General features: G+C 34.6%; 1 protein-coding gene across 8 annotated transcripts in view; it reads right to left on the bottom strand.

Annotated features, from left to right (window-relative positions):
- NAA35 (N-alpha-acetyltransferase 35, NatC auxiliary subunit) overlaps positions 1-14446 on the bottom strand; it is a 105604-nt gene that overhangs the window by 15744 nt on the left and 75414 nt on the right. For all 8 annotated transcript variants that reach the window (XM_057305529.1, XM_026518743.4, XM_048218328.2 and 5 more), the window contains 4 exons: positions 11648-11754; positions 2853-2919; positions 1131-1229; positions 381-559 (listed from right to left, as the gene is read on the bottom strand). In XM_057305529.1, coding sequence (XP_057161512.1) covers positions 381-559; positions 1131-1229; positions 2853-2919; positions 11648-11754 — 452 coding nt within the window. The remainder of the gene's footprint in view (positions 1-380; positions 560-1130; positions 1230-2852; positions 2920-11647; positions 11755-14446) is intronic.

Raw genomic sequence — 14446 nt, 5'->3', positions numbered from 1 at the left:
GAACTTTAATTCAGTTAAGTATATTCCACAGCTAGCACCTAGCGTCACTGAAGTCACGACTAAACGTGTGTTAATTTTTCTCTCTAGAAACAGGCAAAAGCTCTTCAATTAATCCATCTACTTTGGGGTACATTCCATTTAATAATTTTTAAATAAATATTCAATGGCTGGAAAAAACATATTTGTATGATGTTATAGCACTTAAAGATGTTCAAGACTATCTGTCTCTAAATTTTAAGATATTCTTCAATTGTCCCATAACTAAAGTTAAAGTACACTAAATGAAAAAGTACCCTGAAATTATATTGTGTTCTACAGATGCTCTCTCAGATCTTATCTACTCTACCCACCACCAACTTTAACTCATGTTGTTCTCTTACCAATATATGTAGTAGTACTCATGCATGCTGTAGAGCTCCAACTCAAAGCCACTCAGAAGATACTGGATCATAATTCGAAGGTTATGATAAAGGACCCAGGTACCTAAACAGGCCAAATGTTGCCTTTGGGGTTCCTGTTTCAACAGCATAGTGTGAAGGGCTGCATCAACCTTCTCTGCCTATCAGAATAAAATGTCATAACATTAATTTTCTTTTCAAGGTAATAAGAGAATTAAAAAAAACACAACAGCTAAAATAGCATTTAAGCAGAAAATGTAAAACTTGTCACATGAAGAACTCATATTTTCAAAACATTTTTGGTTAGGTTTAAACTTTTCATTTCATGGTGGATAACGTTTATGTAAACACTCCTTAAACTAAAACGACATTTTTATTGAACAAAAATACAAAATATTGACTCCAGGTCTTTAGTTATATTGTCAATTAATACTGCTGCTTACAAATTAAAATTTTTATTAGAATGTGATCTTGTTGTAACATACAGAACTTGTTCTACATATATTTTATAATTTATTCTGATTATCAAATAATTTAAGATGTTTCTCAATCTGGATTATTCTCTTTTTGTAAACCCTTTCTTTGATACAAAAAATTGTTACATATAAATAAATACATCATATTGAAAAATTAAATAGTCAAAATATCATTACAAAGAATTATTTTTAAAAATCTGATCAAGGTACATGACTATCTTAATTTTAGAAGAGAGGGCAACTTGTTGGCTCTTACCTCATCCTGCAAGGTAGCAAATTCCTCAAGAATATGACCGAGCTTATCTCTCTGTCGAGCCCTATTATGTCCATGAATCTGAATAAGACTACAGAAGGGCTGTAATACACATAGTTTGTTAACTGTCAACGTAAAAATACTTGACACTAAAGAAAATTAACATTCCAAGTGTTCAAAATCTAGTTTAAGGGGAAAAATACTGTGGATGTAAGAACCAGGACTATGCGTATTTCTTACATAGGTATTTCTTTTTAAAGGAAACTCAACATGAGAATTTATCAATAGCCAGAAGAAAGTGGCTGTTAATGAAACTTGTTTTCATATGGCAAAAATATCTTACTTTGATCTTTAGATATCTTCCCACAATTACAAGAGAATAGTTTCTTTTCTGCTTATTTCAAGCTATAAGCCAATGTTCAAGGGTGACATTTCTGTGCTGCTTTAAACACACCAGAACAATTATAAGGTTTGAATAATGGCTAATACAGTTGACCCCTGAGTAACACAAGGGTTAGGGGCACTTATACCCCATATAATCAAAGTCCATGTATTTTGACTCTCCAAAAACTTAACTACTAATAGCCTACTGTTGACTGGAAGCCTTACTGAGAACATACATAGCCGGTTAACTCCTATTTTGTATATGTATTATATACTGTATTCTTATAATAAAGTAAGCTGGAGAAAAGAAAATGTTATTAAGAAAATCATAAGAAAGACAAAATACATTTACAGTACTGTACTATATTGAAGAAAATGTGTGTATAAGTGGACCTGTACAGTTCAAACCTGTGTTGTTCAAAAGTCAGTTGTTCTCTAGAAACCCTAGGTTCTTCTATTTCTATTTTACATCATAAACTATTGTAATACTTCACTAATCAGACAACACACATGAATGGTAGGATGCTGTGATTTAAGAAATATGAATTAGAAGGTATAATTTTAAATACGTACAGTTTGACAGATATTATCTCATTTGATTAAGAACTAGCTTCTAAGAAGTACAGGGGCACCATTAACACCTCACTTTCTAAAGACTGGGAAGTGTATAGAAAAGTAAAGTGATCTGCATGATAATGATAAAATGTTAATGATAAAAATGAAATCTGACCTTTTAGTTCTCCTCCTTTCACCATACCATGCTGCCTTCCTATATATAGTATATTAGTATATATATGCAAATTATATATATATATTAGTAACTGGAATTAAGCCCCCAAACCTGACTGCTTCAGTTCTCCAAGAGAAATTTATATAATTAAATAACATACGATTAATTTAATCAATGACAAGATTTGTATTTTTTCCTAATTACCTGGGATTTGAAAAAAATCTGTGATCTTATCTACATTAATAATTTTAATTTTACTATAATCCTGTTCATTAAAGTAGTACAAAGAGAAGGTATCTGGAACTATTATAAACATTCCTGTTTATAAGGTCAAAAATAGTTTTTGTGCCCATTTACAAAAAATGGGTACAACTTATCCAGTTTCTGTGGTCCCTGGGGTAGTTATAGTGAAGACATCAAAGGTGCCTCAGTATCTAACAACCCGCCAGGAAGACTTCAGGTTAGAAAGCTAGCTACCTACTTGAGTGTAAGAGGAGAAATTTTTTATTTATTCAATGAAAATGAATAAGAGATGTTAGATGAAAAAAATAACACAAATTAATGCTACTGAAGGAATTATACCCCACAACAATCCAAACTGTAGTTCTTACCCGGACACAGTGAGTAACAAAGGAGTCAATACAGTCCTTAGCCTGGTGATTATTATATAGGCAGCACCTGTAAGATAATACTCATTAAAATCAAACTATTTGGCCTACAAAAAGCAGCAGTTATTACTATAGATGCTACCAACAAAGAAGGTGGGGAAAAAGAGAAAATGGAATCAAATACATTACTAAATTAAAAACTAGCATTAGATTAAGAAATATTTCACTTATATATAAATATTTCATTTATCTGTTATTCACATAAATGTACACTATTTCCAGTTCTTTCAGTTCTACATTTGGACAAGTTGGATCCAACAAGATCAAATTAACAAGAGAAGAAAAATTCCAAAGTGCCAGTTTTTCATGACCTGATTGCAAAAAAGTTTTTCTACAACTGACATCCTCACAGACTGTGCTCATAATAGTAATTACAAAGGAAATACTATACAGAATCCTAATTTTTTCAAGATGTACCCACATTTCCAGCCACTGAAAATCATCACCTATATATTTCTGGTACCTCACCTATCCTCATGAAGTGGTTTCCTTGTGGTGTCCCTTATCTCAGTTAATAGCATCACTTCTTGACTAAAGCCCTCCTGAGCACAGTCTGGGAGGATCTGCCACCTGCCTAGTCCTGGAGGCACTACCAGGGCTGAAGAGATGGGAAGACTGTATTTTTCTAAACCTGAGGTGGGAGGTCAGTAGTCCTTTGCACCTAAGAAGATGGGAAAAAGCAACGACTTTCCCCTGGCTCACTGATAGGAGCAGACAACGTACTACTCCTCAGTGTTTGCCATAACTGAACAATCTGACCAGAGCCTGAAAGATAAACACAGCCATAATCATGCAACAGAAAATGATAGTGCACGCAACAGCCAGGAGAAAAGAAAAGGCAGAACGCCTGGAATAGGTGGTGGCAAGAGGAAGGTGCTGGAAGGTCTGTTATATCTTTAACTCCAAAGTAAAAAAAATTACTTAAGGTGATTAAAATAAAGCTCTTAAAAAAAAAGACTTTCTGGATCCAAAAATTAGGATTTTCAAATTTAAAAATTCAATAAAAGAATGACATTATTGCCTTGAAGGTCAAGAGGAAGAAGTTTTTCATATCATGGCAAAAATAATAAAAAAGAGATAAATATATGTAAATATAAATAAAAGAGATAAATATGAAGACTATGGAGAAGAGATCTAGAAGACTTAGTATATGAGGGGCTTGAAAAAAAAAACAGATGAAGGCGAAGCAATAATTACATAAAAAATAATAAAGAATAATTACTGATTGGAAGACCTGAGGCTTTAATGACTGAGTTCCTCATAGGATTAGCTGAAAGTCACACATATACATTCTGGTAAAACCCTTAAACTCCAAAAAAAAAAAAAGAAAAGAAAGAAAAAAAGAAAAGAAAACTTTACAATCTTCCAGAAAAAGTGCCAAATCACTTACTAAGGAAAAAAAAGAATCAGATCAGGATCACATTTCTTTCCTTTTTTTTTTTTTCAGGATCACATTTCGTATCTGTAACACTGGAATTTTAAAACAGTGGAATAACAAGGGTGTCTGGGTGGCTTGGTTAAGCATCTGACTCTTGGTTTCGGTTCAGGTCATGATCTCAGCGTTGTGGGATCAAGCCCTGCATTGGGCTCCGTGCTCAGTTAGAAGTCTGCTTGAAATTCTTTCCCTCTTCCTTTGTTCCTTCCCACGCTCTCACTCTCTCCCTCTCTAAGATAAAATATATAAAATCTTTAAAAAAACCAGTGTAATAACATTTACAGACTATCATAAAAGAACTTTGTTATATACACAGTCAATTCTCAGTATTCATGATAGTTCTGTTCTTTAAAGCTTGGTGGACACTGACACAATATGGAAACACTGCTCCTAGGGTAAAATACAGGGTTAGGTTCCTGCCAGCCTCTGGTGACACCATTTTCATCAACTGATCCCTATATAACTTTACATTATGTATTTTATTTAGATGCCTTATGTAACGTACACTGCTGATTCATTAGCAAACTCAGGCCCGAGTGAAGCTTATCTAACACACATATTCTCTCTGAAAGGCAAGCTACAGCCTTCTTGTGCTGAGGAATACTAACTAGACAGCACATCATCACACATGGAGGCCATCTGAAACTATGAAATCACCATAAAAAGGACAGAAATGTGTGAAGAACCTGGCATCTAATGGAGCTGTTTACAGAACTGCCTTGTTCAAAGCTGGGTGACTCAAATTTTTTTGCTGCTCTGCACATGTCTGCAAATTAAGCCAGTGGAGCAAACATTGATTTGAGGGTTACAAACACATTTTAGCAAGTTAGCGAGATTTGCAAATATGGTATCCTCAAACAATGTAGGTTGAACTGTAATTAAACCTAAATGGCTAATAAAAGTGCTAAAGGAGGACTGTTAAATAGAAAAGGAAAAAATGCAAATTAGACATAGACACTATTTCACACATATCAGATTGTCAAAATTTCTGAAGTCTGATAATGACAAAGTCCAAACAAAGTCTGGGAAAACTAGAATTCTTATACACTGTTTTCTGGCATAAAAATTCGTTTAATTATTTCAGAAAGCAATTCGGCAAAACTAGTGAAGTTGAAGATGCACACATTCTATGATCAGCAATTAATTTCAGTTTTTGTTTTCCGTTTTTTTTTAAAGATTCTCTTTATTTATTTGAGAGAGAGCAAGAGAGCACAAGCAGGTTCCCTGCTCAGTGACATATTCAAAGAAGTTCACCACAGTACTTTTTTCTTTTTTTGAGAGAGAGAGCACACAAGTGGGGGTGGGGGAGAGGAGAAGAGAGAGAGAATCCCAAGCAGGCTCCACACCCAGTGAGGAGCGTGACACAGGACTCAATTCCATGACCCCAAGATCATGACCTGAGCCGAAATCAAGAGTCAGACGCCAACCAACCGAGCCATCCAGGTGTCCCCAGCACTGTTTTCAACAGCAATAAATTAGAAACAACCTAAATGTCCAATTGTAGAGAAACAACAAAACAAACTCAATATGTTCAAAGGGTGGATTTTAATGAATGAAAAGTAAGTCTGCATGGACCAAACTGTATAATTTCAAAACCCTAATGCTGAATGAAAAAATCATATTGCAAAAGGATGTATACAGTCTGACATTTATGTGAAGTCTTAAAATATGTAAAATAAACGGACGTATCATTTCCGGATACACATATTGGGCAAAGTGTACAAGCATTCATAAGAGTGAGACACAAACTGTAGTGCAGTGGTCACCTCTAGGACCAGAGTGGGAGGAAAGGATGGGGTGGGGGAGGATTTGAAATTGCAGGCAGTTCTCAAAATGTGGCCCAGGTTCCCCTGGTGAGGCTGGTGACCTTGGGATGCTTTCCAGGGGAATATAAGGTCAAAACTATTCTCACAATATTAAAATGTTATTTGCCTTCCACACTCATTCTCTCACAAGTGTACAGCAGTTGTTTTCAGAGTACGTGGCATGCAATACTACAACAGACTGAAAGCAGAAGCAGGTCAAAATAATCCAGCTATCTTCTATTAAGGCAGACAGAAAAGAGATTTGCAAAATGTAAAACTGCCACTTTTGTCACTAATTTTTCCTAAAAAGTTATTTTCCATAAAAATGTTATTTAGATTAGTGTAACGGGTCTCTTATTTTTAAAAAAATTAATAAATATTTTTAAAGTATTGTTTTAATTTCTAAAACAGTAGGTAGCAATTTATATGACCTACATAAACAAAAGCTATTTGGGTCTTTAATAACTTTTAAGAATGCAAAGGTGTCCCAAGACAAAAAAGTTTGAGAACTGCTGATTTAGAGGTTATCTCTAAATAATTTAATTCGTTAAAATTCGCTGCTCCTTGATACTCAAGCTCAGCCCTGCTCTGGGACCTTACAGATGCTGCTGTCAGGAAGCCCCACCCCTCTGATTCTGCATGGCTCACTCCCTCAGTTCACCGGCATGTATCACCACTTGCAATACGCCTTCCACAACTATCACTCCTAACAGAACCATCTATCCCTTTATCTTTCCACAAACACTTATCGTGACCTCACATTATGTATCTGTCTACTGTTCAGTCTCGCCCAATGGACAGGAAGCTCCTTGTCAGCAGGTATGTTCTTCTTTTCCCTAGAACCCAGAAAGGTACCTGGCAATAACAGGTACTAACTTACTGTATTTATTACAAAAGGGAACTAATAAAATTTATTAATTCACATAAACATACATTAAGAATTTATCAAGTTTTACCAATTCTCCAAAAGGGGAATTTATAAAACACAAAAAATGTTGCTTAAAATGGATGGAAGTATAGGTAGCTGTCGCAGTTTATACATCTAAGTATTTGATATATTTAATTATAAATTTTAAAATAACTTTTGTCTCCATTTGCAGGTAACATATTATATGTAGAAAAGCTAAAGATTTCATCAAAAAAACTGTTAGAACTAATAAATTTAGTAAAGTTGCAGTGTACAAAAATCAATATACAAAAATCTGTTGCATTTCTATACGTTAATAATAAACTATCAGACAAATTAAGAAAACAATCCTATTTATAACAGCACCAAGAAGAATAAAATACTTAGGAATAAATTTAACCAAGGAGATGAAAGATCTATACATTAGAAACTGTAAGATATTGATTAAAGAAACTGAAGACACAAATAAATGGAAAGATATTCTGTGCTTATGGGTTGGAAGAATATTGTTAAAATGTCCCTATTACCCAAATTGATCTATAGTCAATGCAATCCTCATCAAAATTCAAATAGCATGTTTCACAGATACAGAGAATACAATCCTAAAATTTATATGGAACCACAAAACACCCTGAATACCCAAAGAACAAAGAAGTTAAGAGGTTTCACAGTCCCTGATTTCAAACTATACTCCAAAGGCTACAGTAATCAAAATAGAATGATACTGGCATAAAAACAGACACATAGATCAATAATACTGAATAGAGCTCCTAGGCGAAAAAAGCATGCATATATGGTCAATTAATTTTTGACAAAGCAGCCAGAAATACACAATGGGGAAAAGACAGTCTCTTCCACCATAAATAATATTGGGAATGCTGGACAGCCACATGTAAAAGAGTGACCCTGGACCCTTATCTTACACCATACACAAAAATCGATTCAAATGGATTAAAGAACTTTATAAAGACACTTTTGTATGTAAGACCTGAAACTGTGTATTAAAAGAAAGCACAGGGGATAAGCTCCTTCACATTGATGCTGGCAATGATTTTTTGGTTTTGCACCAAAAGCAAAGGCAACAGAAGCAAAAATAAACAATGGGATTACATCAGAGGGAAAAGCTCCTACTCAGCAACCAATCAACAAAATGAAAAGGCAACCTACAGAATGGAAGAAAATATTTGCAAACCACACATCTGATAAAGGGTTAACCAGGGAAGAGCCAAGAAAATCCTGAAAAAGAATGCCACCAGACAACACGTCTTAATGGATATTAAAACTTAAGACGAAGCCACAAAAATAAAAAACATCATCACTGGAACTGAAATAAATCCCATACATAAAGGACTTTCAAGTAAAATAAAGATGGTCTTTTAATCCAGTGGGAAATGATGGTTTATATTGTAAGTGATGCTTGCCCAACTGGCTGCCTATACCTAGAAGGAAATCAAGTTGAATTTCTACCTTCATACCATTTAGAGGAAAAGAACTCAGATTTAAAATCTTAAATGTTCAAGAATAAAATAAAAATCTTTGGAAAAATATTTAAGTGCCTAAAGGTACAACCTGTGGGCTGGGGAGTCACTCCAAACAAGAAACCTAAAAGTTATATAGGACAAAATAAAGTAGAAAAGGCTACTTTACAGAAAGCAAAAATTCTGAAGCAAAAGAAACCTAAAGGCAAAAAATGGCCATCCCACATTAAAGAACTGAAAGATAATATAATTTTGTAAGTACCTGCATGTTATGAGAAGCTATATACTGTAGGATAGATACTGTATAACAATGTGTATTATATACTCATAATGTACAAGGAATTCATGTAAATTCTCCAAAAAAGTAAACCACTTAATAAAAGTCAATGGGCAAAGGATATAAACAATTCATAGAAAAGTATTTCTAAATGTCCAATAAATATTGTATTAAATGCTCACAGTAAAGTAACAATGAGATACTGCTTCCTGCTAACCCCATTGGAAAAAATATAAAAGAATGGTAACACCTACTGCTTGTTGGCCAGGATGTAGGGAATGTGCACTCTCATATATTGCTAATAGGAATATAAATTGCTGCAATCTTTCCGAATGCAATCTGATAATATCTATTATAAGTACGCATGCCCCCACCCAGTAACCCCAACCTACGGAATACATTCATATTATATTTGGAAGCCATTAAAAATAATTAATTAGATCTACATCAGGTAATGTGAGACATAAATTCATGATGTATCATGATGTAAAAAAAATTTTTTTTAACAGAAATAAAATATTTTACTTTATTTCTAACGGTCTGATTTGAGACAGAGATAGTGAGAGAGAGCACAAGCATGGGGGAGGGGCAGAGGGAAAAGCAGGCTCCTCACTGAGCAGGGAGCCTGACCTGGGATCATGAGCCACTCAGGCACCCCAAAATTCTGATTTTAAACAAGGAAGCCACACAAAATAATTAAAAGTTCATGATAAAAACAGCCTTTTTGTGATCCCATTTATATAAAGTCCTATGTGTATCATATATCTGTGTATCACAAAGATACCTACAGTGATGGTTATCAAAATGCAGTTATCTCAGAGGTAAGATTTCAGGAGACTTTTACTATTTTTCATATTTTTTGCACTAAATTTTCAGATATGACCATATATTATTTATAGAACCAGCTTCTGGGTTTATTTTTAAAGCAACTTAGTTACCTTCTTACTCCTTTCCTTCCCCTGCTGAGTCAGTTGTCACATCCTATTAATTTTACCTCTGAAATGTTCCACTGATCTGTCCTCTCCTTTATATTCTCAGAGTTTAATCCTTCATCATTTCTCTCCTGTAGTACCAAATTAGCCTAGCTCACCACTCTGCCCCCATTATCACTACCAGTCTGTTTCCTATGAAAAAAATATAGTATACTATGCCAATTTCCTCCTAAACGTCTGAGTACTTCCTCACTGACCCTAAAATAAAGACCATATTTTACCAAACCATTCAAAACTCTCGAGTCTAACCCCAAACTATCTTTAACCATCCAACTCCCATTTACTTGTTCACTCGCTCAACGAAGATTTATCATGTGCTGCTATTCAGACTGTAGACACTGTTCTAGCACCTATGATACATTAGTGAACAAAAGGCCAAAACTACCTGCCCTGACCTTGTGGAGTTTATATTCTAATGGGACTGGGAGGGAGGAGGCAGAGAGGGAAATAAGAAATAAACATAATGAAGAATTGTATGGTACATATAGACTTAGACAAAGCAAAGAAGTAAATTATATAGTACATAAGAAGATAATCATTAGAGGAGAGAGAAAGGCAATGATGGGTTGAGGCAGCATGGATGTTGCACTTTTCAAATAGTCTAATCAAAGCAGTCCTTACTGAGGTGAAGTTAAGCAGACTTGAAGGTGGGGAGGGAGTCAGTCCTGGGCATTTCTGTAAAATGCCCTCCACCCCAGAGTCTGTGTAAAGGCTGTAGGGTGAGAGCCAGCCTATATGTTCCCAGAATAACGAGGGCAAAGTGGCTGAAGCGAGGGGTAAGAGACAATGAAGCCAGAAAGGCATCAGGACAGGAGTCTAGACCAGAGAATATGGAACCTCCTAGGCTCACCCATAAGGACTTTGGCTTTTACTGTGAATAAAACAGGAAATATAACCAACACTGAATGCCTGGGAATTTACGTCCTCCCAGGGGCAGTCCTTAACTGATTGCTTTGTGGGTCAATTCTCAGGCTTCCTTGTTTCGTCCCTGACAAGGACAACTCTGAGTTGCAACCTATACTGTCCCCACAGCTCCCCAACAGGACCCAACCAGAGTTCCTTTCCATGCAGTACAACCTCTGCGTGGTTTTCTTCCTTGTCATGTCCCACTTGCCCACAACCCTGCTGGTTTTTCCTGGGAAAACTTTCTAAGAGTACATGAACTGTCTCAGGATCTGCTTCTGGGAAACCCAAGTGAAGAGAGGAAAAAGTTTTATGTGAGACGTGGCATGATTTATTCAACAAATTGAATGCTGAACCACTAACTGTTCTTAAAATACATGTCTTCAGACATCTTCTCTTTTTTTTTGCTGAGAAATAACAGCACCTTTCTTCCCTCCCCTTTGGAAAAGCTCTACTGATTTTCCAAAATGCAAACACAAGTGATGATTTCTTGTTGCATGAAATCCTTTCCACCTTCTTATGGCAACATGTTTCTGGTAGAGCCACTGCCCTAATGCTAATTTAAGGATCAATTACTTGCATTTTCTATTTTTATCTAGACTCAGATCACTGAGAAGCAACCTTATCTTGTTTTTTTATAATTATTCCCAAAGTGCTTCCGTGATACAGTGCTTTGCACACAAAAAGAATCAATGCAACTTACTGAATTTGATAACTCTTTGTAAGGTTTTCTTCTCATATTGGGCCTAACGTCAACCTCACAAAAATCTCAGTTTAAATCTAAATATGCAGCAGAAATCAATTAATTTTAATATGACTGAATTGTTTGGTTTTTACATGAAGATTTGATTACAACAGTTTTTATGCCTTGCTATAAAGGTGCACAGAGAATTGGGGCTTTTAAGAAATACATATGCTATAAAAAGTCTTAGGGTACTTACTTTGGGGAGAGCACCGGAGGACTGACAAAAGACCGAAGTGCATCCTTCACCATGTCTTGCATGAGATGGGTTCCAAAGACCTTTTTGTTATCCACCAAGAAAGTGGTCTTAAAACAAATGTTATATATTAGTAATGCTATCACAATTTTAACATATTGTACATATAACTGTAATTACTATGACACAAACACACTTCTTATAAATACTGCAGAACATAGGAGAGATTAAAGTATAAAAACCTGGTGGAAATCAATCAATAAATAAATCACTATTTCAACAATGGGTATTACTTATTAATCCCTCTTAAGATGTATTCTGATGAAGGAAAATGAAAAAGTGTGCAAGAAAATATATTTCCCAAGTCCAGGGTAGTGATAGTGAACTAGTCAAAATGAACTGACTAGTCTGAATATGTCAAATAAGCTAATATGTAAGAAAGAGGGCTTCATAAATTATGAAACAGCAAATGGTTATCAATATTAGTTGATAATCTTTGTCTCTAATGAACATTTTGGAATACATACACACTTTCTGAAATTGGAAAAATAGATTTCATGATTAAATTTAAAGTAATAAATTATTTAATAATAATTTGCATTTAATTTTCTCCCCTTAATTACCTCGGTATATTTTAATACTTGCTATACTATCCCTTCCTTGATTTCCTAACACATTTGGGCTGTTTCCAGTTTTGGGTGATAATGAACCAAACAGCTATACACACTCGTATACAAGTTTCCAGGAGAACACAGGATTTCACTTTTCGTAGGCAGATATTAAGCGGAAGTAGGATCTGTACATTTAATAAGACTCTGACAAATTGTTTTTACAAAGTGGCTGTAGCACTTCACATTCCTATCAGTAAATGCTTCACCAGCACTCGGTATTGTCAGTTTTTTTTTTTTTTAAGATATTGTAAAAGGTGGATAGTGATATTTCACTGTGGTTTGAATTTGCATATCCCTAATACCAATTATGTTCAGTATGTTTTCATACTGAAGTGTTTAAATTTGCTGCCCATTTTATTTTTAAAGATTTTATTTATTTATTTGACAGAGACAGAGACAGCCAGCGAGAGAGAGAACACAAGCAGGGGGAGTGGGAGAGGAAGAAGCAGGCTCCTAGCGGAGGAGCCTGATGTGGGGCTCGATCCCATAACGCCGGGATCAAGCCCTGAGCCAAAGGCAGACGTTCAACCACTGTGCCACCCAGGCACCCCTGATGCCCATTTTAAAAAGTGGGTTGTCTGTTCTATTTTGTTTATAGAGTTCTTTGTATGATACAAATCCTTTACCACACATGGATTTGCAAATATTTTCTCCAATCTGTTAGAGTCTCTTTTCATTTTCTTAACAATGTCTTCCACAGAATTAAAGTTCTAAATTGATCACTTTATCATTTTTTATGAATTGTTTTTGATGCCATACCAAGAATTCTGTCTTCTGAAGTCAAAAAGATTTTCTGCTATCTTTTCTTGTGAAAGTTTTATAGTTTTACCTTTTAGATTTATGATGCATTCTGAGTCAATTTTTTTGCATATGTCTGTCCAATTGTTCTTGTACCATTGTTGAAAAGACTACCATTTCTCCACTGATTTGCCTTTGTATTTTGTCAAAAATAACTGACCATATTAGTAATTGATCAGCTGACCATGTTAATAAAGGACTATGAAATACTATATAGTACTACTATATAGTAGCATATAGTACTATATACTATATATAAAGGAATATAAAATACTATATAATAGCATATAGTACTATTATATATATATATTATATATATACTATTAGTTTATATATATATTATATATATATATAATAGTACTATATGCTATTATATAGTACTAAATAATAAAGGACTAATTAAAGATTAGGACTTTTCTAGACTCTCCTCTTGGTTCCACTGATCCATTTTGCCAATACCATACCTGTCCTGCAGTCAGATAGTATGAGTTGCCCAACTCTACTCTTTTTTGCACCATTTTTCTGGCTATTCTAGTTCCTTTGCCTTTCCATATTAATTTTAGAATCAACTTGTTGACATCCAAAAAATCCTGCTATGATTTTGATTGAGATTGCTCTGAATCTGTGGATCAATTTTGGGAAGAACTAACACCTGAGATCATTCCACAAAAAAAAAAAAAAAGGTATATTTCTCCATTTATTTAGGTCTTTGATTTCTTTGATCAGTACTTTGCAGTTTTTCAGCATATAGGTTCTATGAACAGGTGTTAGATTTATACCTAAGTATTTCATTTTTTTGTGTGTTAGTGAAAATAGTACTGTTTTTAAATTTTCTACTTCCCATTGCTCACTGCAAATATATAGAAATACAATTACTTTTTTGTGTATTGACCTCATATCCTGTGTTCTTAAACTCACCCATCTGGTCTAGGAACTTCTTTGTAGATTCCTTGACATTCTATACAGAAAATAATGTCTGTAAAAATGTGTTTTTTCCTTTTTCAACTGTATGCCTTTTATTTATTTTTCCTGCCTTTTTTCACTAGCTCAAATTTCCAGTGCAGCTTTCTCTCAACTTATGATGATTGGCTTATGTCCCAATAAGACCCCTTTAAGTTGAAAATGCTCTTAAGTTACAATGTACTTAATACAACTAACTTACTGAAGATCATAGCTTAGCCTAGCCTACTTTAACCGTGCTCAGAACACATAGATTAGCCTACCGTGGGACAAAATCATCTAACACAAAGCTTATTTGATAATAAAGTGTTCAGTATCTCCTGTAATTTACTGAATGCTATACTGAAAGTGAAAAACAGAATGGTTAAATCAG

The sequence above is a fragment of the Ursus arctos genome, unplaced genomic scaffold (assembly GCF_023065955.2).
Source record: "Ursus arctos isolate Adak ecotype North America unplaced genomic scaffold, UrsArc2.0 scaffold_33, whole genome shotgun sequence".
NCBI classification, from domain to species: Eukaryota; Metazoa; Chordata; class Mammalia; order Carnivora; family Ursidae; genus Ursus; species Ursus arctos.
This window is presented reverse-complemented; position numbering and strand designations above follow the sequence as displayed.